The sequence below is a fragment of the Lynx rufus genome, unplaced genomic scaffold (assembly GCF_022079265.1).
Source record: "Lynx rufus isolate CCGP_SWC_20201006 ecotype Redwood Valley unplaced genomic scaffold, mLynRuf1.p SCAF_6, whole genome shotgun sequence".
Lineage (NCBI taxonomy): Eukaryota > Metazoa > Chordata > Mammalia > Carnivora > Felidae > Lynx > Lynx rufus.
The window spans coordinates 111,588,003-111,615,576 of record NW_025814878.1 but is presented as its reverse complement, the minus strand read 5'-3'; the positions used below and the strand labels follow the sequence as shown (position 1 = coordinate 111,615,576).

The window sequence follows — 27,574 nt, the reverse complement described above, 5'->3', positions numbered from 1 at the left end:
ACTTTGAGATGAAGAGTCACATGCTCTTGCGACTGAGCCAGCTGGACGCCACTATATATAAATTTGTATACTCAATGTATATATTTTTGAACCCACTTTGTAGAAACGTGGTCAACTGTGTATAGTTACATTGTGTTGTTGGGCGTTCTTTGCTTTCATGTATGTTTCATAATCTCAGATGGCAAGTTCTGTGATATCAGGTACTATGTTTAGTGTTTCTTTTATATCCATAAAGCTCTCGTGAAGGAGATATTTCAGCAAATACTCAGGAAGTGATACTTTGGTATTTGTAAGAAACCACATCATTGACTCCATCAGTGTCCTAAATTCACAGGGAGTAGTTAGAACTTTAGGGATTGAGAAACTTCCCCTACATAAAGTAATGCATCCAGAGTGAAAGTTTTTTCTTCTGAAATGCTTATTAATGCTATCCTGAGTTCAATGTAAAATTACAAGAAATACTTTGTCCATATGAAATGCAATTAATTATAGTAGGAAGCATTTTAGAAAAGCAGAGTTCATATAATTAGGATATATTTAAAATGGACTGAACTGTTGGCAAAGTTGAACTTGATGATTCTTTAAGAGTTCCATACAGAGATCCATTAAGGAGTCATTCAATGGTATCCATTAAGAGTTCGTGCTTGAAAACATACCAGTTGAATCTGAATCTCAGCTCTGCCATTTTCTGTCCATACTGTGGGCACATTGTTTAATCGCTTTGTGCCTCAGTTTTCTCATCTGTACAATGGAAATAATAATAATGTCTTTTTCTTTTAAGAGAGTGAGAGCACGCACCAGCTGAAGAAAGGGGCAGAGAGAGAGAGAATCCCAAGCAGGCTCCATGCTCAGCAGGGAGCCCAACGCTGGGCTTGATCCCATGACCCTGGGATCATGACGTGAGCCAAAACCAAGAGTTGGACGCTCAACCAAATGAGCCACCCAGGCGCCCCAATAATGATGTCTTTTTGATAAAGATGTTCATTTATGTAAAGATCTAAAAACAGTATCTTGCAATAACAAAGCACTCAATGATTGTATGTTTTTAACATTACTATCAGTTTCTTGTTGGATGCTGTTGAATTTATTTTTCTTTTAGGATTTTATTTTTAAGTAATTCTACACCCTACGTGGGGCTCGAAATTACAACCCGAGATCATAAGTCGCACGCTCCACCGACTGAGCCAGCTGGGTGCCCCTGGATGCTACTGAATTTGTAAAAATTGAGAGCCAAATAATAAAGTTGAAGATTTTTCTTTCATGTTTCAGATAACTGCATTACAAAATACTCTTTCATGCTTTTGTGAAGCATATTTTGAGAGTGTGCCCCTGCCGGGCATTATGCTAAGTACTGGGCAATACAGAAGTGATAAACCAGAAGACAGTAACTGCCCTCCAGGTGCTTATGATGAATGGGAAAGGCAGACATTATTAATGTCTAATAATTAAGCTTTACTATAGGCCAGGCCCTTTTGCTAAAGCTACTACAAAAGTTATCACATTCAATCTTAACAAGCATTCTCTTTATTAGATACGTACCTTATCCTCATTTTATATATAAGCCCGAGAGAATTTAATTAACTTTCTCAAGATTATATAGCTACTAAGTGACAGAATTTGAATTAAAATCCAGATTGTCTAATACCAAAGCCCTAGCCCTTATTTAACCACCCTGCTGGGTGGTAAATAAACATACAGTAATAAATTGTGATTATTGGGATAGGGTACTGATTAATCCTAGCCTACCTTTTGCTGAATAGATACAGGAGTCAAATAGAGATGAAAATATGTACTTTATTACATATTGGCATGGAGAACAGCTTGGACAGGCAGCTCAAGTAGCCTTCTTATTTTTTCCCTACTGAGTTGAACTTGCACATTCAGTCATAGGCAGGTCAGCTAGAAACCTGATGACATTCCTTGCTCCAGGAGGTCCCCAAGGGCTTATCAGTGGAGGAGAGAACATGTTCAGCCTACAGGTGGGCAGGCAAACTGAGGTGGAGAGTTGAGGAGGATGGGTCACATAGCGGGGGCCATTTTCTGTCTCACAAGAGCCATTGAGGGGTTTAGAGAAGAGTGTAAGTTGACTTGGTACTTCCAAGAGGGAAGAAGTTATTATTTTATGGGTTTGTAGGAACAGGAGTGGGAGAGAAGAGAACACCCCCTCCCTTTTTGTAGGATAAGGAAGGAAACAAGAAGGAGGGTGTTGTGACAGAGAATAACAGACCTGTTGATACATCTCTGAGGGGGATGGCTATTTAAACCAATGCTTGAAGAAGAAGGATTCGGCTGTAGGGTAGAGTGGAGGTGGGAGAGAAGAGCAGCTCAGGAACCAGAAACAGCCTGTCTGAAGAGTTTAAGGAACTAAAAGGAGCCAGCATGTTCAAAACTTAGTGGCTGGGGGAAAGGAAAGAGTCATGCAGGAGCAGGTTAGAGTGGTCATTGGTGGTCAGGTCATCTGAGCCTTGTAGGCTATGATAGGAAACTTGCATTTTATTTTATGTACCAAGGAAATTTCTTGAAGGGTTTGAAAGCAGTGGGTAGTGTCATCTAATTTATATTTTTAAAAGATTGAATTGGATGCTTGTGGTGAGTATATTAGAATGTAACAAAACAGGCGCCTGGGTGGCTCAGTCGGTTAAGCGTCCAACTTTGGCTCAGGTCATGATCTCACGGTCCGTGAGTTCGAGCCCCATGTCAGGCTCTGTACTGACAGCTCAGAGCCTGAAGCCTGTTTCAGATTCTGTGTCTCCCTCTCTCTGACCCTCCCCCATTCATGCTCTGTCTCTCTCTGTTTCAAAAATAAATAAATGTTAAAAAAAATTAAAAAAAAAAAAGAATGTAACAAAACAGGAGGTAGGGAGACCAGCAGAAGAAGGCAGGCTGGTGGCGAGGATGATTTGGAATAGTATGTTAGCAGTGCAATGAAGAGAAGTTGAATTAGAGATGTATTTTCGAGATGGGAAACTACAAGACTTGCTGATAGGTTTGGATGGGGACCAGGAGACTGGAGCTGGAGGAAAGGGAGAAAACAAGTGATACTCAGATGTCTGACTTGAGCAATTGGATGGAAAGTCCATTTATTGAAATATAAGAGACAAGGAGAGGAATAGTCATAGGTGTTTTGAACTTGCTAAGCTTTAAGGTGCTTATGTGTTTTTCATATGGAGATGTTAGGAAGGCAGTCAGGCTCAGAGAAGGGATTTCAGTGAGAAATTTGGGAGTTTTCAATATAAGATGGCATTTAAGTCTTGGACGTAGATGAGATTATCCAGAAGAATGTAGGAGAGAGAAGAGGGCCTAGTGCCATGCCCTCAGGAACTAACAGAGTTCAAGTAGAGGAACCACATGCAATGAGGACAGAGAGGGAGCTGCCATAGAGGTCACAGAAAACCAGTAGAATGTGCTGATACAGACTCCAGAATGGAGAGTGTCTAGAGAAAGGGGAAGTGTTAACCATGTCAATTTCTAATCCAGAAAAGTGGCAGTTGGATTTGGTAACAGGTCATTAATGACCCGAGAAGAACGGTTTCAGTGTAATGGGTTGAGGAAAGAATGGGAGCCAAGGAAATGACTCACACCTTAAGATACACATGAATTACCTGGAGATCTTGTCAAAATGTAGATTCTACTTTAAGGCCTGAGATTCTGCATTTCTAAAGAGCTCCCACATAATGCCAGTGTTGCTGGTCTGTGGAATGGCAGAGGATAGTATAGACTTCACTGTGGGTTAGAGTTATGTGGCGGGCTTCATAAAATACAGATTGCTGGACCCACTTCAGGGTTTCCCATTCAGTAGGTCTAGGGTGACACCTGAGAATGTGCATTTCTTATAAGTTCCCAGGTGACACAAATGCTACTGGTCTAGGAACCATACTTTGAGAACCCTTGGAGAACATTAACTGTAGTGAGGAGCTTTCAAGGTTAAGTTTTTGTTTGTTTGTTGAGGGTGGGAAATAACTAGAGCATTTTATGTTGATGAGAATGATCCAAAAGATAGGCAGAAACTCAGAATGGAGAGAGAAAAGAAATGAAGGAGTAAAGAACTTGAAAGGAGGAGGGAGATGGCTCCAAAGTGAGAGGTCTTGGATTTTTGTAAGAAAGGACATGTGTTCTTAGTTAGAGCAAGAGACAAAGCAGAGAAGATAGGTCCAACTGCAGGTGGGTTTGTAGACTTACCCAGGAGGCAGATGGAGCTTCCCTTTGATGGTTTCTATTTTCCCAATGAAGCCAAGGACAACTTTGAGGGAAGAGAGTGAATTAGAGGTTTGAAGAGAGTGACAGTGTCAAATGATGACTTTGAGTAAGAAAATGGACTTCCTAGGAAAAAAAATGGCAGTTTTAGGGCACTTGGGTGGCTCGGTTGAGTGTCCAGCTCTTGGTTTCAGCTCAGGTCATGATCTCACGGTTCATGAGTTCAAGCACTGTGTTGCGTTCTGCACTGACGTGCAGAGCCTACTAGGGGTTCTCTCTCTTCCTTTCTCTCTCTCCCTCTTTCTCCGCCCCTTCCCTGCTCATGTTCTTTCTCTCAAAATAAATGAGTAAACTTAAAAAAAAATTCTTTTTTTTTTTTTAATAAATTTTTTTTTTCAACGTTTATTTATTTTTGGGACAGAGAGAGACAGAGCATGAACGGGGGAGGCGCAGAGAGAGAGGGAGACACAGAATCGGAAGCAGGCTCCAGGCTCTGAGCCATCAGCCCAGAGCCCGACGCGGGGCTCGAACTCACGGACCGCGAGATCGTGACCTGGCTGAAGTCGGACGCTTAACCGACTGCGCCACCCAGGCGCCCCTTAAAAAAAAATTCTTAAAAAAAAAGTGGCAGTTTTGAGAGCCTTATTTGAGGGTAAGGCCAGAAATTAAGAATGAAACCAGTCTGTATGATTGCCCATTTTTTTTTTCTTCAACCACAATTTGTTCTTGGATTCAGACAAGGGAAATAAAAATAGTTGAGATCACCCAAAGTCAGACTTTATCCAGGTGAGTATAGGAGAGAGAGGCAAACACACAAGGGAACATGTAATGTAAGCCAGGCGAGAAGGAAAATGAAGATGGGAGAGGGCTTGAAGGGTCGAATCAGGCAATGACGATGAGGTCCACAAATTGTTGTAGTCAGGATACAATTAAACTAGAAGTAAACTGAAAGGCAAAGAAGGTTTGTGATGGAAAATGGGTGCTGGCATTCAAAATTGTGTAGGCAGGGCAGCTTTTGGTGGAGACAGAGGTCCAGGGTGTGACCATGGAGGTGGCTGGACGAGGTGGAGTTTCCTGGAGAAGTCAGGAAACCGAGAGGCCAGGATGTTGGATGTGCCTTCCACCTGGATGTTGAAGTTGCCAAGAATGATGACAGATGTTGAGGGTGGAGAGGGACTTTGAGATAGGAACTAACTTTTTGGTAAATAATGGAAAATTCCAGGTCAGTGGATTATAGCAGCAGGGAGAATGGAACTAATGGAGAATTAGAGGCTGGAAGTAGGCATGGTTGGCAAGGAGGACATCTGCCCCACCTGCTAGCTTTGAGGTACCTGGGATGTGCCCGCTAAGGGCAGGGCTGTAAGACAAGTAGTGTCTTCAAGGTAGAGCCTAGTTTCAATTAAATCAAAGAGTTGGAGGGAAGTCTCAGAAAAGGGGTTGAAGATTTACAGGAGTTGATAACAAATTGTGAGTTGAAGAGTAAGGACATAGTGTAAAGATTTGGGAGTGAAGGAAGGGGAACTTCTGGAACAAGTACAGAGTCACATGGGAAAGAGTTTGGTCATGGTAGATGATCCCAAAGTCTTGGATGCCCATTAGAGGCTGAGATAAACAGGAGGATGCGGCATGATTGGATTAGCCCAGTCTCTAAAAATAATTAAAATACACATCAGGATTCTTGCTGTAGTTGTCCTACATGATCTAGCCTCTGCCCATGCCTCTGACCTCATGCTTTTCTACTCTCCCCTTGCTCCCTGTGTCCCACCTACACAGGCCATCTCTATGCCCTCCAGCACGCCATAGTTTTTCTACCACTGTTTCTTTTTTCCTTTGTTTGCACTAGCTCTTCTGAGAGGCAGCATGGCAAAGTGGTTAATAGCATGAGCTGTGGACCCAGATTCCCTGCTCCTGCCGCTTTCTAGCTTTGTGATCATGGTCAAGTGGCTTAATCTCTCCGTGCTTCAGTTTCCGAATTTCTGACTGGGGGAATGATAATAGCATTCACTTTGTAGGGGTGTTAGGGATTAAAAATTATTTTAATTTTAATTTTAAAAATTAATGTAAAGGGCCTAGAATAGTTTCTGGTATGTGATAAAGACCCCATAAATATTAATAATACTGTTGTTGTTTTTTTCTGTTTGAAGTTCTTTTTCCCTATACCTTTATATGGCTATTGCTTTCTCACCATTCAGTCGTCTCAGCTCAAATGTACTTCCTCAGACATTCTAGCTAAAGTAGCAAAACCCCACTGGCTGTCTTCATTTGTCCCATTCTGTTTTATTTAGTCCTAACATTCATCACTATTTGAAATTATTTTTATTATCCTGCTCTTCCCTCCCCCCATCCCCTGAGGGCTGAGATTTGTTGACCTGTTCCTTACTACATCTAAGCTTCTAAAAAGTGGCAGATACTTTGTAGATGCTCAGGAAATTGTTGTGCCAACTCATTGCCCTGAAAGCATCCCAAGCCCTCCTCTCTGGTCAGGCAGTATTTGGTGGCAAGGTGACAGTGAAGGCTACATCAGAGAAGACAGAGTCCAGCTCTTTATATATCAGTCTACTGGCTCATGTAGATGAAGTGGCTGCTTATTTTCGTGTTAACTGGGACACAACTACATCCATTTTTAAATTTATTGTCTAGCTGCTTTCTATGACCACAGAGTTGTTAAGGAGTTGTGACAAAGACCCTAAGCCTCCCAGAGTCTAAAATATTTACTATCTGGTCCTTCATAGAAAAAATTTTCTGATCCCTGATTTAGATGCATCAAAAAAAAAGATGAGAAGGAAACACCAAAAATAGCAGATTACTTTGGATAGTAGGATTATAGGTTGTTTTAGTTTTTATGTTTATACTTTTTACTTTTTATGTATCTTTGTGTAGACCCATTTAATCTGAAAATGGAAAAGCCTTATAAATACTGATTTTGAAATATTTAAAGCACATTTAATGATGAATTCTTCCTGTGTTTTTTTTTTTCCTTAGTGCTGCCTTTGACACAAAAACTGGGTTACGTGTGGCAGTGAAGAAGCTCTCCAGACCGTTTCAGTCCATCATTCATGCCAAAAGGACCTACAGAGAACTGCGGTTACTTAAACATATGAAACATGAAAATGTAAGTTATTCATTCAAGGAAGAATAAATGCTGCTGTTGAATAAACTGGAAAAAGTTGTGTTTTAATTGCTGCAAATGGGCGTACATTAGAACGCATCACGCTGTGGACCGTGCCTCTCGTACTGGGGTGTAGTGGCCACTGCATTGAACAGACTTTTTTTAATGAAAGGATTTTTCAGAGAAAAGATTAAACAAATTTGCATTCTTTACTACATTTACTTCAGGCTGTAGTGTCCAAATATGGGAGTCCAAGGCTATTTTATGTTATTATGGATTATTTCAGTGGGGAAGTTTGAGGCAGCATGTGTTAGGCTCACTGAATGTCCTTTCAAAGGTGGCTGTTATTTTATGGATAATTTAATATTATAATTTTCCTTTTTAATCTTTTTCAAGACAGCTTTTCCAAATTCAGGCATTTTAATAAATGTGACAAAGACATCGTTTAAGTTAAATATAACTTTTTCTTTTCTGTCAGTTTGGGAATTTGAAAGCAATGCCATACTGCAAAAAATCCTAAAATCCTAGAAAATCCTAATACCGTGGGGGCGTTTGGGTGGCTCTGTCGGTTGAGCGTCCGACTCTTGGTTTCAGCTCAGGTCATGATCTCATGTTCCGTGAGATTGAGCCCTGAGTAGGGCTCTGTGCTTGCCTGCTTGTGACAGCACAGAGCCTGCTTGGGGTTCTCTTCCTCTCTCTCTGCCCCACCCCCACTCTGCTCACTGGCACGAGTGCACACACATACACACACTCTCTCTTTCAAAATAAATAAATAAACGTAAAAACCCCAATGCAGTAAATGAAGGGATGCAATTGCAATGTTAGGTGAAAGAGAAAAAAAAACAATTGATTGAAGATACTTACTTTCCTAAATTTCAAAATCAAGTTTAAAAGAATTTATGTGATTGTGTATGAAAGGATCTGTAAAATTTGTAGCATTGTAGAAACAGTGGCAATAGAGATTTTAGAATCATTTGACCCTATGGATTGTTACTGTGTAGAAAAAAATTCAAAATCTGTAAATTTATTACTTGGCTATTCAGACCTTTTCTGTCTTAATAATTGAATTTTTTTCCCGTGGTAAGAAAAAAATTACAGAGATGTGATCCTTTATTAACATACATTTGCTTCCCAAGGTACAAATTTCTTCTACATTGGGAGCATTGAGTCTTAAATTTGGAATTGGATTATGGATGCTCTTGTAATTACAGCTGTAGCTTCTTATTTATTTTCATAGTTTGTTTTAATTGCATCCTATTGAGCAAGTTGTTCTCCACAGGTAACCTCTATTCCTGAAGGGTATAGTGTGCGTGAGCATCCATGTGCAAACCTGAGTTTTTAAAGAGTTCCGTGCAGAGCTGCAGCCTTCCCAATCAGTGACATGTTTACAAGAAGTTGATATACATGGAAAAAGCCAGCAGGAGAAGCTCTCTTCCAGGGTCTGCATAAAATCAAGGTGGCCTGGCAGCTTAACTGATGCGTTTACATTTGGTTTTTTAACACAGTTGAGTGTGTATGCTGTTTTTCATTACACATTAATAAATGTGACAAAGACATTATCATAGCTTTTAAATAAAGAATACTTTGAAAATGGAATACAAGCCAAACATTTATGGAACCCCACAGCACTTTCAGGAGGCCTTGGGATCCCACCGATGTTGCCAGCGCTCATTTACGAACATCTGGTTTAGATTACCAGCGCCATACTTTATTGTTCTGCCTCGCTTCATAGACCATTTAAGCCAATGTTTAGGGCAGGGATTCTTTTGGGTTATCTGAATCCATGCCTTGGCTTTTCTACTGGTCATAAGAAACAGCCTTATTTAGTTTTTTGTGCTTTAGTTTTCTGTAATGAGACACTTCAAAATGTGTCTTATATGATATTAGGCTGGTTACATTTGGGTCACTCTGTAGAAACGAAAAGCCCACAGTGATGGGATATAATTGTTCTAATTTAGGAGAGGCTAAAAGAATCTTTTAAAAAAGAGGACTGATAGTATTAGGATTTTAATCTACACAAGGTGTTGTATAAGCAGCTTGCTTAATAGCAGTTGGTCTTTTTATGGTAACATGTTTAGGTTTTAGCAGTATGAATGTAGAGCACCTGTACTTAAGTATTGGTGATTTGGTTTTGAATAAAAGAAGGCACATGGCTAAACGTTTCAGAGTTCTCTCTTCTGTTGGCAAGTATTTGAAGGAGGAATGGGAAGGGGCTAACAGACTTTGACTCCATGTAGAAAAATTCCTGAACTTCAGCCTATTCTACAAACCCTTAGGAACTGACAGTGTAAAAGTAGTTTTACCCAGGGAAGAGCCAAGGCTTCCAAGTAAGTTTGATCGAGGATTTTTAGAGGAGTTCCTCTCCTTCATCTTCCTCTTTCTCTTCCTCTTTCTTTTTCTTAAATGACTTTTTTGGGGGTTGCCTGCCTGGCCCAGTCAGTAGAGCATGTGACTCTTGATCTCCGGGTTGTGAATTTGAGCCCCACATTGGGTGTAGATATTACTTAAAAATAAAATCTGTAAAATAAATAAGTAAATGACTCTTTTGGGCCACGGTACAATTTTTAACTAGCCACCAGGCCTCCAAAAACAGTAGCAGCTTAAAACTCTTGACAATATTAAGTATTGGTAACAAATGTAATTTCTAGGTGCCAAATGCACATGTGATCTTTTCCCCAAAAATGCTGGACTCAGAATCAATATGTCATCTTGAGTTTATTTCTTTTATTAGTGATAACGAATGGCAGACACACATTTACCAGATGGGTAAAGGGGAATGAGCTAGGGAGAATATCCTCTGTGCCTATAAGAGTTATTCTTTGAACAACGTTACCTGGTGCATTCCTGATTGAACTTGCGACCTTGATCTCATTAACACCTGCTCTAAGGAAACATGAAAGGGGAGCATCTTGCCAGCTGCAGCTTTTTGCCTTCTGGGTAGGTACTGTAAAGATTGCCTGGAGTTAAGGGCCTGGAGATCTGTGCATTTTGAAATTTAAAATATTCAAGGAATCCTTTAAAAATTTTTATTTGGGATCTACCTTACCGTGGTAGATCCGATCATTGTTTTGGTGCACTTGTGTTAAAGATATTAAATATTGTTGGTTTCTGAGTTAAAGTGGGTTTTCTCTTGAGTGTGTGCCAATTTGGTAAAAATGTGTCACTTCTGTCCATCAGTTTTTGACCGTTGTAGGACAGTCATCAGGGACATTTGCTGATTATTTGTGTTGTAAATGTCTTTTTAAATAATTGATTCCTGGGTTACTTTTGGGTGTCTGAAAGCAGGAGTAAAGAAACAGGCTAAAATATAACTTGAATTAAAAGGAAATTTCCATTCAAGAAATGGGAAATAGGGGCACCTGGGTGGCTCAGTTGGCTCAGCATCCAACTCTTGATTTGGGCTCAGATCATGATCTCACGGTGTGGGATAGAGCTCCTTGTTGGGCTCCGTGCTGAGCATGCTGAGCATGGAGCCTGCTTGGGATCCTCTCTCCCTCTCTCTCTGCCTCTACCCCACTCGTGCTCTCTCTCTCTCAAAATCAATAAACACACAAACAAACATTTAGCAAAATAAGAATTGAGAAGTGAATAGATTATGGAATGTTCCCCCAAGTTCCCCAGTTTAATGCTGGGAAACTCGTTTTATAGTATTTTCCTTTTCGTGAGGACTCCATAAATACAATTAATGTAATGTAATTAATGTAAAAGCCCACAAAAAATTAAAGATACTTTGATGTAACATGGGTAGTTTTAATCTCATAAGATGTGTCCTTTTAAAGAAACTAAAATTTGATAGACTGTTTGCTAACATGCTTGTGCTGTTATTTTTTCCAAATCAGTTTATTGTGCTTATTGCAGGCATGCTTCTTAGTCATTTGAATAATTTAGATTAGCTTTGTATCTCAGATTTCGTTACTGGAAGTAGCTGCTTCAGATTGTCTCTGTGATTTGTATTTTGTAATTCTTTATAAACTCTAAGGACTGTGATCACCACTTAATTTGGTAATCCACAGAGGGTCAGTCCTTTGTGCTAGGCACCTTCAGTTACACTGTCTCCTTAATCTTCACAATGTGATAAAAATACGCATCCCCCTCTCTTTCATATGAGGAAAATGAGGCTCAGAGAGGATTCCTTTCTTTCATTTATTTAACAAATATTACTTGAGGTGCTATGTGCCAGACAGTATTCCAAGTGCTGGGGTTATTGGAATGAAAAAGACATAAGTTTATGGATCCAGGAAATCACAAACTGACTGTGGAGTTCGGACTTACAGCTGTTTGATTCCAAAATGCTTGTTGTGTTTTCAAATTGAAGTTGGAGCTTTATTTGAAAATATTTTGGACTTACATTGTTTTACTAGGTAACTCTTACATGAAAAATCCTATGTAAATTGACATCTAGTGTTTTAATTTTACTTTAATTTGAGGATTTTCACAATCACAATTGACATAATGTAAAACAATCTAAATTGTTTTAAACTTTTCCTGTCATTGGGGAGATGGAACATCTCACATAATAAGAATCAATGATTAAAAAATATTGGAACAGTTGAACGAAATCGACTTCTAGATCTCAGTTACCTAAAGTACAAGTGGGGATGGGCAGAGTAATCAAAAGACCAAAGATCTTAGGCCAGGAGTATATCAGGCTCAAGAAAAACAGTTATGGTTTAGATGGAGAAGGTAAAAGAAAATGATGTGACTTAAATTTAAAGCACGATTCAGAGCTGTTACAAGGTCACAGATACACTATTGGTGGGAATGTAAATTGACCTCAGCTTTATGTAGGACAATTTGACAATACTAAGATCCTTAAATATATCAGTATCCTTTGATGCTGTAATTCTATTTGTTGAAATTTATTTTCTGGAAGGAAATACAAGATGTGCAAAATATATATTACATACACATGTACGTACACAGTTGCAGTGTTCCTTAAATATCCAAAGATAGGAAATTGGTTAATTAACGGTATATATAAATGGTAGAGCATGAAATATATTTGAGGATATGACAATAGTCATTATATAGTGACAAGGCAGGATATAAAACTGTATGCAGAATATAACCCGAACTTATTTTACATATATCAGAAAAATCAAAGGAAATATCTCAAAATGTTAATGATAGTTATAATGGGTAGTACAGTTATAAGTAATTTTGGGTTTCCTTTTTTTTTTTTTAAGTTTATTTATTTATTTTGAGAGAGAAAGCATGAGCAGGAAGGGGCAGAGAGAGGGGGAGAGAGAGAGAATCCCAAGCAGGCTCTGTGCTGTCAACAAGGAGCCAATGTGGGGCTCGATCTCACAAACTGCAAGGTCATGACCTGAGCTGAAATCAAGAGTTGGACATGTAATCATCTGAGCCACCCAGACATCCCAGTTTTGGTTTTCTTGTATACAGTTGTCTGGGTAATGATCTTACAGGTACCTTTCCTTTGGAATAAGATGTAAAGTTTTGGAAAGCTATTCTCCTTGACTTCCAAGGCCTTTCCCTTTTGGGTTCAGGCTATATAATTGAAATTGCTTTTAAAAGCCTGATAGTTGAATGAGTGGAGTAACATTCTAATTAAAAGTGTGCTTTTTCATGATAAGGTTTTGAGCATTGGTGTATTTTACTTTCAGAGCTGTTTGTTTAGCTTGGTTGGTTAGAGCAACATGCTGATGAGGCCACTGTCATGGGTCAATTTTCACGAAGGCCATTTGGCTTTCATTTGTTTCATTTCCAGATATTCTTTTTTTTTTTTTCAATATATGAAATTTATTGTCAAATTGGTTTCCATGCAACACCCAGTGGTCATCCCAAAAGATGCCCTCATCACCCACCCTCCTCTCCCTCCCACCCCACTTCAGCCCTCAGTTGGTTCTCATTTTTTAAGAGTCTCTTATGCTTTGGCTCTCTCCCCCTCTAACCTCTCTCTCTTTTTTTTTTTTCCTTCCCCTCCCCCATGGGTTCCTGTTAAGTTTCTCAGGATCATTTCCAGATATTCTTAACTCTTGTTTTAGAAGTAACTGATGGTGGTTGGGGAATGGTGGTGGTATAAATGGATTGATCAGTATAACTCCATGACCAGAAAAACTGCTCAAAGACCATGGATTACTGAGTATTAAGTAGTTTTCGCTTTATCCTTCCATAAAGATAGCCTTTTGAAAAAATTTTTAAATTTTCTGATCCAAATACCTGATGATGATTAAGAAAAGTATTTGAATTTTAAGACTATTGTAAGAATAATACCAAGATACTATACTAAGAGAATATTTTGGAGCTCAAAAACATCAGTCTTGAAGACTACATCTGGAAAATTTTCATGGAATGATAATACGTTTAAAAAAGATACATGATGCTGGGGCACCTGTGTGGCTTAGTTGGTTAAGTGTCCTACTCTTGATCTCTGCTCGGGTTATGATCTCATAGTTTGTGAGATTGAGCACCCTGTTGGGCTCTGTGCTGATAGTGCAGAACCTTTGTGATTCTCTTCCTCTTTCTCTGCCCCTCCCCCACTTGCATGCATACTCGCTCTCTCTCTCTCTCTCTCAAAATAAGTAAATAAACATTAAAAAAAAAGAAACATGATACTGTAATAATAGTTCTAGAAGTCTGACCTTTTTCTGCTTGTTAATCATTAGTCTATTAGTGCGTATGTGAGCCAAGAGCCCTAAATCTTTTAGCTTCTTATTTACAAGTGGCTAAATGTGAGCAAATTCTAAAGAGATGAAGTTTTTAGTGGTAAAATATGTTAAGGGAAATGATGTTAACAAGTAAAAATCAAAACCATAATATGGGTAAAAAATAAGTTGTAGTTAAATGTATGATGTTGTGGTGTTATTGAACTGAGATGGTAGGATTTGAAATTCGTTCCTATTAAAATGACTAAGCTTGATGGGTACTATGGTTCTATATTTATTTACTGTCTGATTTTTCTGTTTTCTCATAGGTGATTGGTCTGTTGGATGTTTTTACACCTGCAAGGTCTCTGGAGGAATTCAATGATGTGTGAGTGAACCTTTTGCATTTGCCTTCCTTAGCTAGATGATGAGTGGCAGTCTATTTCTATTCCTGTTTAGCAGTAAACAGACTTCAAAAGATTCTTTATTCCTGTCATCCAGCTCTTGTAGGGGATGGGGATGAATACTGACATGGTATATTATGTGTGGTGTAAATCTGCATGGGAGGGGTCGGTGCCCAAACTCCTGCTTTGTTCCAGGATCACCTACATAGTAGTATCTTCATCATTTTAAGGCACATTGTGAAGATTCAGTAGTGAGTCCTTGCAGAGTTCCATGGAAAGGAGTATAGGGAGTTTTGACTATGACTTTTGTTCTCACATTGCCTGTCCCAGTTCTTAAAGAGTCGCCTTTCCATGTTACATCATTAAATTTGCATCATTGAATTTACATCAAAAAACCAGGACCTGGTTTTATACAAGTTCTTCTCTCTTTTTTGTCCCACTTACGTGTGGAAATGATACTAGACTTGCACACTCTTCTTTGAAGAACTGGATTTCTGTCCTGGGACAAGGGGTGGACCTCACGTGTTGAGAAAGCTGATGAATTGTGCTGATTCTCCCAGTTGTGACCATCTCATTGTGTCAAGCCTGCCACCCACCCTGGAAAACAGACCCTGAGATTCTCAGAAACCAGTAATAGGGGCTTGGGAAAATGAAGCAGGAGAGAAAGCTGCTACAAGGTTATTTATTTAGGAGGTCACTACTGTGGGCAGTCGGGCTGAAAACTGCCAGAATCTTCTAGGAAGCAGTTTGAATGTACCTCAGATGGGGAGCATTTATCCCCTGGCCCCTGACCCCATTGGCAAGGGTTGCTCTATGGGGAATTAATGACCTCACATGCCCAGGTTGCACACGTATGAGTTCAAGATAGATTCCAGCAGGTGTTCTTGTGCATGGAACAATCTACTGTAGCTTTCCCAGTGTCTGAATTAGCACACCTCCCTCCCATCCCTAATTCGCAGATACACTATGCCGTAAGAGAGAAGTAACACCTTAAATTCCAGCTTTATTGAAATATAATTGACATAGAACGTTGTGTAAGTTGGGTTCTGATTTTTTTTTTTTTAAGTTTATTTATTTCAAGAGAGAGAGAGCAAGCACAAGTAGGGGAGGGGCAGAGAGAGGGAGAATCCCAAGCAGGCTCTGTGCTGCTAGCACAGAGCCCAACTCAGGGCTCAAAGTCATGAACCCCAAGATCATGACCTGAGCCAAAACCAAGAATCGGATACTTAACTGACTGAGCCACCCAGGTGCCCCAGGTTCTGATTACAGTAAAACCTTGGATTGCAAGTAACTTGTTCTGCGAGTGTTTTGCAAGACAAGTAAACATTTCTAATACATTTTAACTTGATAAACGAGCAATGTCTTGCAATACAAATAGTACATGATGCCAAGCATCACATGATCACAACTGAGCCAATGGTTCTTGAAATTCCCTTTGATATATAAGTGCTTTGGATTATAAGCTTGTTTCCAGAAAGAATTATGCTCACAAACCAAGGTTTTACTGGATTTATAAACAAGAATTGAGTTTATCTCTTAGGAGGAAATCTCAGTACCACTTATTGAATATTTGCTGAGCAGAGTGTTAGAAAAAGCCTCAAAATAATGGAAAACACTACTCTTTGCCCTTGACAAATCAAAATCTTACTGGGGGAAGGAAGTAAATTTAAAGCCGATTTGTAATCAAGATACGAATTGGCTATAGGACCTTGGACTAGTCACGTTGCCTCCCTGGGCCCCCAGTGGTTCTCTAATTAAACCTAATAGGCAAATGATGAAAATTGGGGTGGTTGACTTCTGAAGCTTTTTTGATACTGGAGAATCTCGGAAAACAGAATGGTGAACCTAAGGTTGCCTGAAGAAAATATTTCATTGTTTATTTTTCTATAATGTTTGTATCACTGAAAAAAATTAGTGCTTGTCCAGGACTGTGGTTATTTCAGAGTTTTCCAAAGTCATTTCAGAATTTGCATAAGAGACCAAACACCTTTGCCTACAATTAATTGCAAGGTTTGCAAATTTAAATACTTCTAGGGCCAACTAACACAAATGAGGCTCAGCATTATACAACTGGGAGTGGGGGTGTGTGTGGTAAAACAAAATACTGGTACTGTACGTCCTTAAAGTAGTCAAATTCACATTAAAACAAAGCAGGCAGATAAAAACCCACTATTCTGGCCAAATCAGACGCGCTAAAGGCTAGAGTGGTTCTGTAGCCTGCCAGGTTTAGAGTAGGCTATAATTTTGAACATGAATTTTTTGTGCTAATTAATAAAATCTCTAGTTACTTTTCATATTTACAGTTGAATTTTAATCATGTGTTATGGGTATTTGTGCCTTTATGTTGCAGTTAGCATTTTTCATTTATCATACAATTCAAATACAATTTTCCTGAATTTGTAACTTCTTGGTTACTAGGCATTGTGCATACTTCATTTTTAAGACTATATACTTTTTTATTTAAAAAAATTTTTTTATTACGTTTATTTATTTTTAATAGAGACAGCAAAAGTGGGGGAGGGGCAGAGAGAGAAGGAGACAGAATCAGAAGCAGGCTCCAGGCTCAGAGCTGTCAGCACAGAGCTGGACATGGGGCTTGAACCTACAAGCCGCGAGATCATGACCTGAGCCGAAGTTGGACGCTTAACCAACCGAGCCATCCAGGCGCCCCAAGACTATGTACTTTTTTAAATTTAAACTTTATTTTGAAGTAATTTCTGCCCCCAACATGGGGCTTGAACTCAGAATCCTGAGATCAAGAGTCACATGATCTACTGACTGAGCCAGCCAGGCGCCCCTGTGAGAACATAACTTTTGAGAAAGGAACAATAGGTAGTGAGTTTTGGTCATTAGGAACAATGTGAATCTAATAGAGAGATTGTTTGGAAAATGTGGAGTTAAAAGATGAATATATGAAGCTGTTCTTGACTGCCATATGATATGGTTATACAGATGGCAAAATTTTGTAGTTTGGTGACTGAAAATCATTTGGACATTTCTCTTGGCTTCTTGATGGTAATGTTTGCTGGGAGGTGGCATGTATATGCATATGCATGCTTCAAATATTTAGTTCCCAATAGAAATCCAAAGAAATTATTTTTTAAAGTGTGTATTTACTTATTTTGAGAGAGACAGAGCATATGAGTGAAGGAGACAGGCACAAGGAGAGAGGGAGAGAATCCCAAGCAGGCTCCACCCTCAGCGTGGAGCCCTGTGCGGGGCTCAGTCTCACAACCATGAGATCATGACCTGAGCTGAAGTCAAGAGTCAGTCTCTTAGCCAACTAAACCACACAGGCACCCCAGAAATCCAGAAATTTTAAATGGCACTGGCCATTTAATGCTTGATTAGAACCTAACCCCTAGAGAAAGCTGCAACTTTGTGCAACAATATTGCCTTTTCTTGGGGGTGTCAGTTCTCTAATCAAGCTTATAGGCAATGAAGAGTCTTTGGACTCTTAGTGGGAACTATTTCCTCAAATTTCAGGAAAGCTGAATTGTCATGGTAAGTGGAATTTTCTACTGCTTTTTGCATTTTTTGTTTTTTACACCTTCACATTGCAGGTTTCTTATACCTGAGTTCCTTATCTCTGCTTAGTTCTTGAAGAGGAAATAGAAGTGGGGTTTTAGAATCTGCTGTGATCTAGCAGAAGACCTTACAACAGGGTCAGCCAGCAACCATTGTTTCAGTGAAAACCAGTGTGCAAATTATCACCTTGTGTAGAGTTAAACTTGATAAAAATGACTATTCATCTAACAAGTGTAGCTTTTTTCTTTTAAAAAAATTTTTTAACGTTTGTTTTTGAGACAGAGACAGAGCATGAACATGAGAGGGGCAGAGAGAGAGGGAGATACAGAATCTGAAGCAGGCTCCAGGCTCTGAGCTGTCAGCACAGAACCCAACTCAGGGTTAAACTCATGGACCGTGAAATCATGACCTGAGCTGAAGTCTGATGCTTAACCGACTGAGCCACCCAGGGACCCCTAACAAGTGTAGCTTTTTTACGTCATTGTAAATAAAAGCTGCTGAGCATACTGCATTGGTAAAGAGAGTTTCTGGATTTACATTTAATCTGATTTCATTCAGTATTTGAACACCTATCCTATGCTAGGCACGGTACTAGTTTCTGAGGAATGTAACAGTAAATAAAGATAAGCATGATCTCTGATGATCGAGTTGAGACTCCTCATAGGAGAGAAGAAAATTTTTTTTTTTAATTTTTTTTTTTTTTCAACGTTTATTTATTTTTGGGACAGAGAGAGACAGAGCATGAACGGGGGAGGGGCAGAGAGAGAGGGAGACACAGCATCGGAAACAGGCTCCAGGCTCCGAGCCATCAGCCCAGAGCCGGCGCGGGGCTCGAACTCACGGACCGCGAGATCGTGACCTGGCTGAAGTCGGACGCTTAACCGACTGCGCCACCCAGGCGCCCCAAGAGAAGAAAATTTTTAATAAATCATAGGCAGTGTGGTAGGCTCTGGAAGATCCTACATGATTTGTTCCTGTGCACTCCCTGACCACATCTATATTCTTCCCACCCACTCTCTGCATCCATCCACTCTGGCCTCTGTGTTCTTGCTTGAATATGGACATCCACATTCCCAGTGGGACCTTTATCCTGGTTTCTAATGTTGGCCTGAACACCCTCCCCACATATCCACATGACTGGCTCCTTCGTTTCTTTCAGGACCCACTCAAAGGTCTCTTCACCAGAAGCTCTTTTTCCCCTCACTAGCATAGCTTCAGCCTACCACCGTCCGTGTCTACACCTTGCTCCACGTTGTTCTTCGCAGATGTTGCCATCCTACATTTGTGATTGTGTCTCTTCTCCCTCTGGCTTGCACGGTCTAGTAGAGTAGGGAGTTTGTTTTCTTCCTTGTTGAATCTTTAAAGTTTTTTTTTTTTTTTTATGTTTTGTTTATTTTTGAGACAGAGAGACAGGGCACGAGTGGGGGAGGGGCAGAGAGATAGTCGAATCTTTAGTACTTAGAGGTTTCAGATGAGGAAACTGTGGTCGAGAGAAGAACTGAATTCTGTAATACTACATATGAAATTGCATACAACTCAGGTCTTTTGGCTCTAAATGTATTTCTTTTTTTTTTTTTTTCTAAATGTATTTCTAATGACATTTTTCTTGATCCAGGGCTGTGATTATTATTTGAAAGTCTGCCAGCCTTTCTTACTGGGTAGATACTATGATTGGTTCCGTGTAAGATGTCACAACTGAAGGCCTTCCAGTTGTATGTGGTGCCTGTTTTTAATGAGACAAAACATAAATGTTTACCTAAAATAACTAAAGGACCAAGTCAAATTTCTAATGTCGAAGCAACATACAGGGTCTTAAGACACAGGAGAAACTCAGTAGAGGAAAGCCTCTAAACAAAGTAATAATTGGGTCTGAAGAAACAGGTAAATATAGATGGGGCTTAGAGGTTGAAATTTCTTCCAGACAGTCAAAGAAATGAAGAAAACGTGTCAAGTGTACAGAAAAAGAGATTTGATTGAATGGAGAATGTTAAAGGAGTTGATAGATAAGCATTGATTTTTGTTTTGTATTTGGATAAAAACTGTGTAAGTAAATTATGATTGGCTTTTGTGGCAGAGAAGAGTTGTTTTCCTAATTTAGCAAATAAGCATTATCTGCTCGGAAGTAATGCTTTCCTCCATCACTGTGAAAGAAATACCCAGCCTCATTGTTTGGGCTTACAGAAATACTTTCATTCTTTGAAAATAGGCTGAGCACCCAAGATAGGTAATGCAGGAAGAGAAGCAGTCTGGGAGAAAGATGAAGGAGTTAACTGTATCGACGGTATATTTGCAACTTACTTCCTTCGCAGGTCTGCTGCCGACCTGCCCAGGGTAGAGAGTTGGTGAAACTCCTTGTAGCTGTCTTCAGTGACTTACATTTAATACCATTGAGTTTTTGTCTGATATGGTCAATAAGATGTCCCCCTTTTCTCAGATGAGCTAATTTAAAAAGGTAAAGAAGTTTCAGGGTCTGGCTTAGAGTTTGGGTCCTTCAATAAATCTTTCCCGGGGCGCCTGGGTGGCTTAATGGGTTAAGCGTCCGACCTCAGCTCAGGTCATGATCTCACAGTCCGTGAGCTCGAGTCCCGCGTCGGGCTCTGTGCTGACAGCTCAGAGCCTGGAGCCTGCTTCAGATTCTGTGTCTCCCTCTCTTTCTGCCCCTCCCCTGCTCATGTTCTGTCTCAAAAATATATTTTAAAAAAGATTTTTTTTAAATAAAAAATAAAATAAAAAATAAATCTTTCCCTTCAATTAACTCCTTCCTAAGTCTGGGTTGGGGCCCTCTTTTGTGTGTTCTCTAGCACCTTGATATTTTATAGCTCTAATCATGCTTTCTTAGGAGTTTATATTCATAAATGCCTTCCTCTCGTCTAAATTCTGTAACTCTCTTTTTCATCATTGCATCCCCAGTGCTCAACAATTAATATTTGTTGGTGGAGTGATTGAAGAAATAACCTTGTGCTGTCTTGTTTACAACTGGTTGATGATCTAATTTTCTGGTAGTATGCTCAGTATATTCTCTTTTGACTAGCTTTTTGTTTTTATCCTGTAATGTAGACCATATAGTAAAATATTGAGTCTAGGTTGATTGATGCAGATAATTTAGAGGTCACCTCTCAGTAATCTTTGCTTTAAATGAGGAGAATAGTTTGTTGTGAAATAAGCTGGCTAAGCTGTCTACATGGCTGCTAAATGGTACCTTTACTCCTTACATTAAAACCATCTGGTCTGCTTACCAGATAAGATCTTTGGCATGAGTATTTTATTTTATTTTTTTTTTATTTTTTTTATTTTTTTTTTTATTTTTGGGACAGAGAGAGACAGAGCATGAATGGGGGAGGGGCAGAGAGAGAGGGAGACACAGAATCGGAAACAGGCTCCAGGCTCTGAGCCATCAGCCCAGAGCCTGACGCGGGGCTCGAACTCACGGACCGCGAGATCGTGACCTGGCTGAAGTCGGACGCTTAACCGACTGCGCCACCCAGGCGCCCTTTGGCATGAGTATTTTAATGAGATGTATCTTGCTTGGTCCTACTAGTAATTCTATATGCATTGTCCTGAGTCATTAGATTCTGTTCAGTAGTAATTTAGTGCCTACTATCTACCAGATACTGTTCTAGTTTCTATAGATACTACAGGGAACAAAAATAATTTTGTCCTCCTTGAGCATTGTACAGATAGATAACAATAAACCATGAGCATAAAAAAAATTTAGTGTATTAGCAGGCAATAATGCTGTGGACAAAAAGAAAAGGTAACATAGGGGAATTTAGGAGTGTGAGGGCAGGGTGTGAGATGCAGTGGCCAATGACCTTCTCATTGCGAAGGTGAATTTTGGAGCAAACATTTGAAGGAGTAGGGGAATTAGACTCACGGATATTCTGGGGGAAGAGCATTCCAGGCAGGAGAGCATTCTAAGCAGAAAGAATAGCCAGTGCAAAGGTCCTGAGATAGAGGACTCCATGCTGAATTGGAATTTCAGCAAGGGGTCTCTGTGCCTGGAGTAAGGAGGCCGGTGTGGAGCTGAATGGAACAGGGGAGAGAAGTAGATGATGAGGTCAGAGAGATATTTGGGAACAGGGTGCTGGATTATGTAACGTTTTATTCGGCCATTGAGGGGGTTTTTATCTTTATTCTAAATGAAAAGGAGAGAAGTGATATGATCTGATTTTTATTTTTAAAAAATTACTCTGCTGCTGTGTTGCAAATAGATTGTAATGAGTCCCAAGGATCACTGGATGTATTTCAGAGGCTTGTGGTTACAAATTGTCAATCCCTGTGATTATTTTAAATACTTTGTTTAAATATGGAAATATTTTTTTGCCTTGTGATGATTGCTTTATCAAATAGGACTAACAGTAGTAGACATGCCAGTCTATAGATATGAGAGATTTTTTTTTTCTATGAAGATTTTTTCTGATTGTATCATGCTTTAAAAAGAAAGGTGGTAGGGGGGAGTCTTGACAATTGGGTGTTATCCAAGAAGTGCTTAATAAGTGAAGTTCTAAAATGGGGCACTGTTGAGAGTACTGAAAACCTCTTAATGTAGAGTTCTGCCTTTTTGCTGGTACAGTAGATTTTACTTATGATCACTTTGAGAGATGGTGATTTGTGCTCTTTATGTTTCATTTAATTTAAGGGAGACCGTCTTCCAAGGAAAGTGAAGAACAAGATTTGAATCAGGCCATGAAATTGTCTTTTCAGCCTTTAGACTAATAAAGTCCGATTTACTTAATTCATTTTTTTAAGTGCATTTTTTAAATTTTTTATTATATGAAATTTATTGTCAAATTGGTTTCCATACAACACCCAGTGCTCATCCCAAAAGATGCCCTCTTCAATACCCATCACCTACCCTCCCATCAACCCTCAGTTTGTTCTCAGTTTTTAAGAGTCTCTTATGCTTTGGCTCTCTCTCCCACTCTAACCTCTTTTTTTTCCTTCCCCTCCCTTGTGGGTTTCTGTTAATTACTTAATTCATTTTTAAAGATGGGAGCACTAGGAAGGGAAGAGAGGGACCCATGTCTCTCCACTGGCTGCAGCCTCTATGCTCACAGCTCAATTTGCCCAGAATCCAAAGGCCTCCTCGGCCAAGGGCTCCATCATGCTGGGTATTTTCATCCTGATGTTCTTTGCCATCCTAGGCCTGGTCATTCTGGCCTACATTATCTGTCTGCTCTAGTGGCCTGCGGCTGCGATAGGGAGCCCTCAGAACCGTTCAGCAGGGAGGGAGGAAGCTGACTGGTCGAGCATCCTGCTTGGCTGACACACCAGTGGATCTTTGTTTCTGGTCATTATTTCGGCTCCTGGTCTCCAGGCCAACGCGGGGCCTCTTATCAACAGCAGCAACCCTGCTGCCCAGCAGACCTCTTCCAGAGCCTTCTGGATACGGTTAACCACTGTTAAGCAGGGGGCTTTTTGAGCTGGAGATAGAGGGTGTTGAGGACACAGCTGAAATGTAGACCATTATGGAGAACTGCTCAAACATTCATCTTGATAGCCTTTCTTTAGGTGTAAAGGCAACTGCCTATGATGCTAAAATATGTTCTTTCCTCTCCCTGTCACATGCGGGGGGGGGGGGTCCCTTGTAAGTTCAAGAGCACATTGTCTATCTTCGTCTATGAAGTAGTCACTTTATCAGTGTCTTTACAGATTGCACAGTCTAAGGCTGTGTGGTATCCCTGTCTCACTCTGTAGCCAAAAGGAACTTGTCATTTGAATTTAAGATTTATCATAATTTTTACCACTCCATACCACTTGTGCCCTAGGTTCTCATTTAAAGAGAGAGATGGTTATATGGTCCTCATTCTTTGTGACTGGGTGAGTTATAAATTCTTGAAATAGGGTATCTATAACTCATCTTGTTATTTGAGAAAAATATCTCTCTTACCCTAAATAAATGTCTTTAATTTTGTCAAATATTCCTTTTATGGAAAAAAAAAAAAACTTTCAACTTATTTTTTTGTCCAATTAGGGTTGAGGAAACCATGTATTTTGGAATCCAGATGAGGCTTGGGCCCCAAATCTGTGGTAGTTAATTTCTTTGAAAAGTCCATCATAATTGTTCTACATTTGATTTTCCTTTCTAGCTTAAAAATAAACAGAGAGAAAAAAAAGATGACAACTAGATAGCATTCCGGCTTTCTCAAGTCAAACCTCTGTTAATTTATTTGAGGTATTATGAACACTGACAATACTAGTCATGTCTTTACCAAAATGTAACTAAATTTGCTTTCCAGAGACAAATGCTGTAGAAATGTGGTTATCCATGAATGCTCCTTTTGGAATAGACTTATTCAAAATGTGTTCATCTACATTTTCTTCTTCCTTGTTCACTGTTTTAAAAGTTCATACCTCTTCCATAAACATTCAGTAACTTTGCATGATGCTTGCTTTTGTCCACTGTTGGAAGGTTTATTTTTGAAACCTTTCAGTATATGATGAGCTGGAATTTGACAATTGGTTGTTGTGAATTAGTCTTTGGGATTCGTGGAAACAACATACAGTGATTAGGTTACTCCCTGCAAGACATTTCTGCCATGAGTGCTTTTTAGTTTATTTAATTGTAGCCTGGCAGCAATGCATGATAGTTATTACTATATAGACTCATTAATTTAATGTTTTGACAGTCTCACCCTCTGCCTGGAAATTTTACTGATAAAATAGATGTGGTCTCTGATGGGGACAGTGGTGGAATATTCTAATTAAAAGCATGCTCTTTGTCTCTCAGGCTGTGCATTCAGTGGTCTTCTGGCTATATAGGATTTCTTAAAAATTTTTTTTTCTTAATGTTTATTTATTTTTGAGAGAGAGAGAGACAGAGTGCGAGCAGGGGAGGGTCAGAGAGAGAGGGAGACACAGAATCTCGAGCAGGCTCCAGGCTCTGAGCTGTCAGCTCAGACGCGGGGCTTGAACTCATGAACCATGAGATCATGGCCTGAGCTGAAGTCAGACACTTAACCAGCTGAGCCATCCAGGCACCCCTGGCTGTATGGGATTTCTTAAGTCACTGGTAACCATTTAAACACAATAGTTATATTTGAAATTACTATGGTTGTTTTGATAATACTGCTTAACATCTTTGTGAACTAGAACAGGCATATTAGAGAGTTAAGATTTTTAGGTTTTATTTCAAGACAAATTAAGGGAGATTCTAAGTGGAATCATGTAGAACAATGTTCTCTTTGTTTACCTTTTCTCCTTAAAATTATTTTTTAAAATCGAGAGAATAATCCTTCTTCTATCCAAAGTCATAAAATGTAATTCTTTGCAAAACACTTATAAAATAGAAACTGGATTCTCTCTTCCTCAACCTGAGCCTTACATTTTGTCATAATTGATATTATGCATATGTCAACCGTTATACTTGATCTTCTGGGAGAAGTCCTGATTTCAAAATATTAACCAGTTATTGATAACATTCTCATATTTGTCAGATTATGTGTTAGTTGGGGCTAAAAAAATACAGTGACTGTGATTAAGATGGAATATTGCTAGGCTTTTGCCAACTTTCTTCTTTCAGTAAAGATTAACTTTGATAGTAAGTATCAAAGTTACTTACTTTGATACTTACTGTCAAATTACTTAATTGAGAATTATTATGGAAACTATCTAGAAATACTGCTTCCCTGATTATTGTGACACTTAGAAAACTTTTTTTTTTTTTTTAAAGAAGATCATTCTTTTGAGTTACATTTGAGGTCAAATGGAAGAATTTGGAAGCAGTATGTGCTGTGATTAAGACCATGGTCCTGGGCTCCTGGGTGGCTCAGTTGGTTAAGCATCTGACTTCAGCTCACGTCATGATCTTACGGTTCGTGGGTTTAAGCCCCTCATTGGGCTCTGTGCTGACAGCCCAGAGCCTGGAGCCTGCTTCGGATTCTGTGTCTCCCTCTCTCTCTGCCCCTCCCCTGCTTATGCTAGCTCTCTCTCTCTCTCTCTCAAAAATAAACATTAAAAAAAAAGTTAAAAAAAAAAAAAAAAGACCATGGTCCTGAGAGCAAACAGTTTTTGATTCAACCCTTGATATTATCACTGTTTTAACCTTGAGCAAGTTACATACCCTTGTTCTGTTTCCTTATCGGTGAAATGGTAAGGCTAATGAGACTTACCTTATAGAGTTGTCGGGAAAAATACATGAGACACAGGCATGATACACAGCGCTTGACACAGAGCAAGCACTGACTACATTTGGTTGTTATGTTGAGCTTGGAACATCTCTTAAAAGAGAACTACCTTTAATGAAGCCTTTCAAAAAGTCCAGTTCACTCTTTAAATTACATTTAGAGTCTGCCCTTTCCTCAAGGACGTGTAATTGTGCAACCTTTAAAAATATGAAATGCTAAAGTCTTACTTTTATATCTAGGCTAAGTTCTTTTGATCTTTGTGAAATTGGGAACTGACCATATCCGCCCTAAAGGGAAATTACGAAACAGGAGAAAAATTCAGTTCCTCTTTAAGGAGAGAAAGTAACAATATAATGTGTGGTGTGGTGTGATGTGGGGTGGGGTGTGTGTGTATGAAGAGAGATCATGCACATATTTATATAACGCATTAATAGATTTAAATTTACTGGCCTAGTGTCTTTTCCTCTAAATTTATAAAATATGAAAATAGAAATGAAATGAAAGCATTTGTAATAGCTCAACTGGTATACATTATTATTCAGCCTCAGGAACGAGTAGTGATTCTTACATAGTAGATAAAACCTAACTTGATTTTTAAAAATTCAGCCTTTTTACTACTGATCTGGTTTTTATGTTCCCATAGCTGTGTAATACAGTAATGAGTGGGTAAGGCATTGCATCTAGAATATTTGTGGTGAACCTGTTGGACTTGAATGTAATCGTTTCCCTAATCTTACCACGTAAGGTTAATAACCAGGACCACACCTGTGAGGAGAGGTTCTGGAATGCCCCATTTTGCTTTATAGATAATATTCCTCCTTCCTTTAAAGTAAATGCAGGAATATTGTCAGTGAACAATATCCTTTTACCAGTGAATCCTGAAAAAGGAGAATTATAATTTGAAAATTTTAAAATGTCCCTATTTTAGTGCCTACAACTTGGTTTATAATGAGGTGAAAATAACAATGATAGATTTAAAAATCAAGATACTTTATCATGGCCATGTATTTAGTTGCACTGTGTATTTCTCATGCAACATTTTTTTTTTAACTGATATTGACACATACATCATTTTGATCTTCATCTTTGCTTTTTTCTTGTCTCTTTCTTCAGAGAACCTAGGAAAAGATACATCTAGTAAGAAGGATTATAGAAATTTTTAGAAAACTAGATGGAAGGTGGTAAAGTTAGAATAGGGGTAATGAGCCCCCCATGTAGTTACTAAGTTTTTAGCTGTCACTGTCATACTTACTGCCTTGCCTTCCCTTCCTTCTCTTCTCTTCTCTTCTCTTCTCTTCTCTTCTCTTCTCTTCTCTTCTCTTCTCTTCTCCTCTCCTCTCCTCTCCTCTCCTCTCCTCTCCTCTCCTCTCCTCTCCTCTCCTCTCCTCTCCTCTCCTCTCCTCTCCTCTTTTGTGCATCATGATAACTGTACTCTTTTATCCCTATCACCTATTTCATCAATCCCCCTACCCACCTCCCCTCTGGTAACCATCAGTTTGTTCTCTGTAGTTAAGAGTCTGTTTCTTGGTTTGTCTCTCTCTCTCTCTCTCTCTCTCTCTCTCTCTCTTTTTTCCTTTATTCATTTGTTTTCTTAAGTTCCACATATGA

At 39.3% G+C, this 27,574-nt stretch overlaps 1 protein-coding gene across 6 annotated transcripts in view; it reads left to right on the top strand.

The window, feature by feature from the left end:
• MAPK14 (mitogen-activated protein kinase 14) overlaps nucleotides 1-27,574 on the top strand; it is a 75,951-nt gene that overhangs the window by 18,085 nt on the left and 30,292 nt on the right. For all 6 annotated transcript variants that reach the window (XR_006966052.1, XR_006966051.1, XM_047101329.1 and 3 more), the window contains exons 2-3: nucleotides 7,177-7,306; nucleotides 14,238-14,296. Coding sequence is in view for 4 of the 6 variants with exons in the window: in XM_047101329.1 (XP_046957285.1) it covers nucleotides 7,177-7,306; nucleotides 14,238-14,296 (189 nt within the window). In the remaining 2 variants the exon portion in view is untranslated. The remainder of the gene's footprint in view (nucleotides 1-7,176; nucleotides 7,307-14,237; nucleotides 14,297-27,574) is intronic.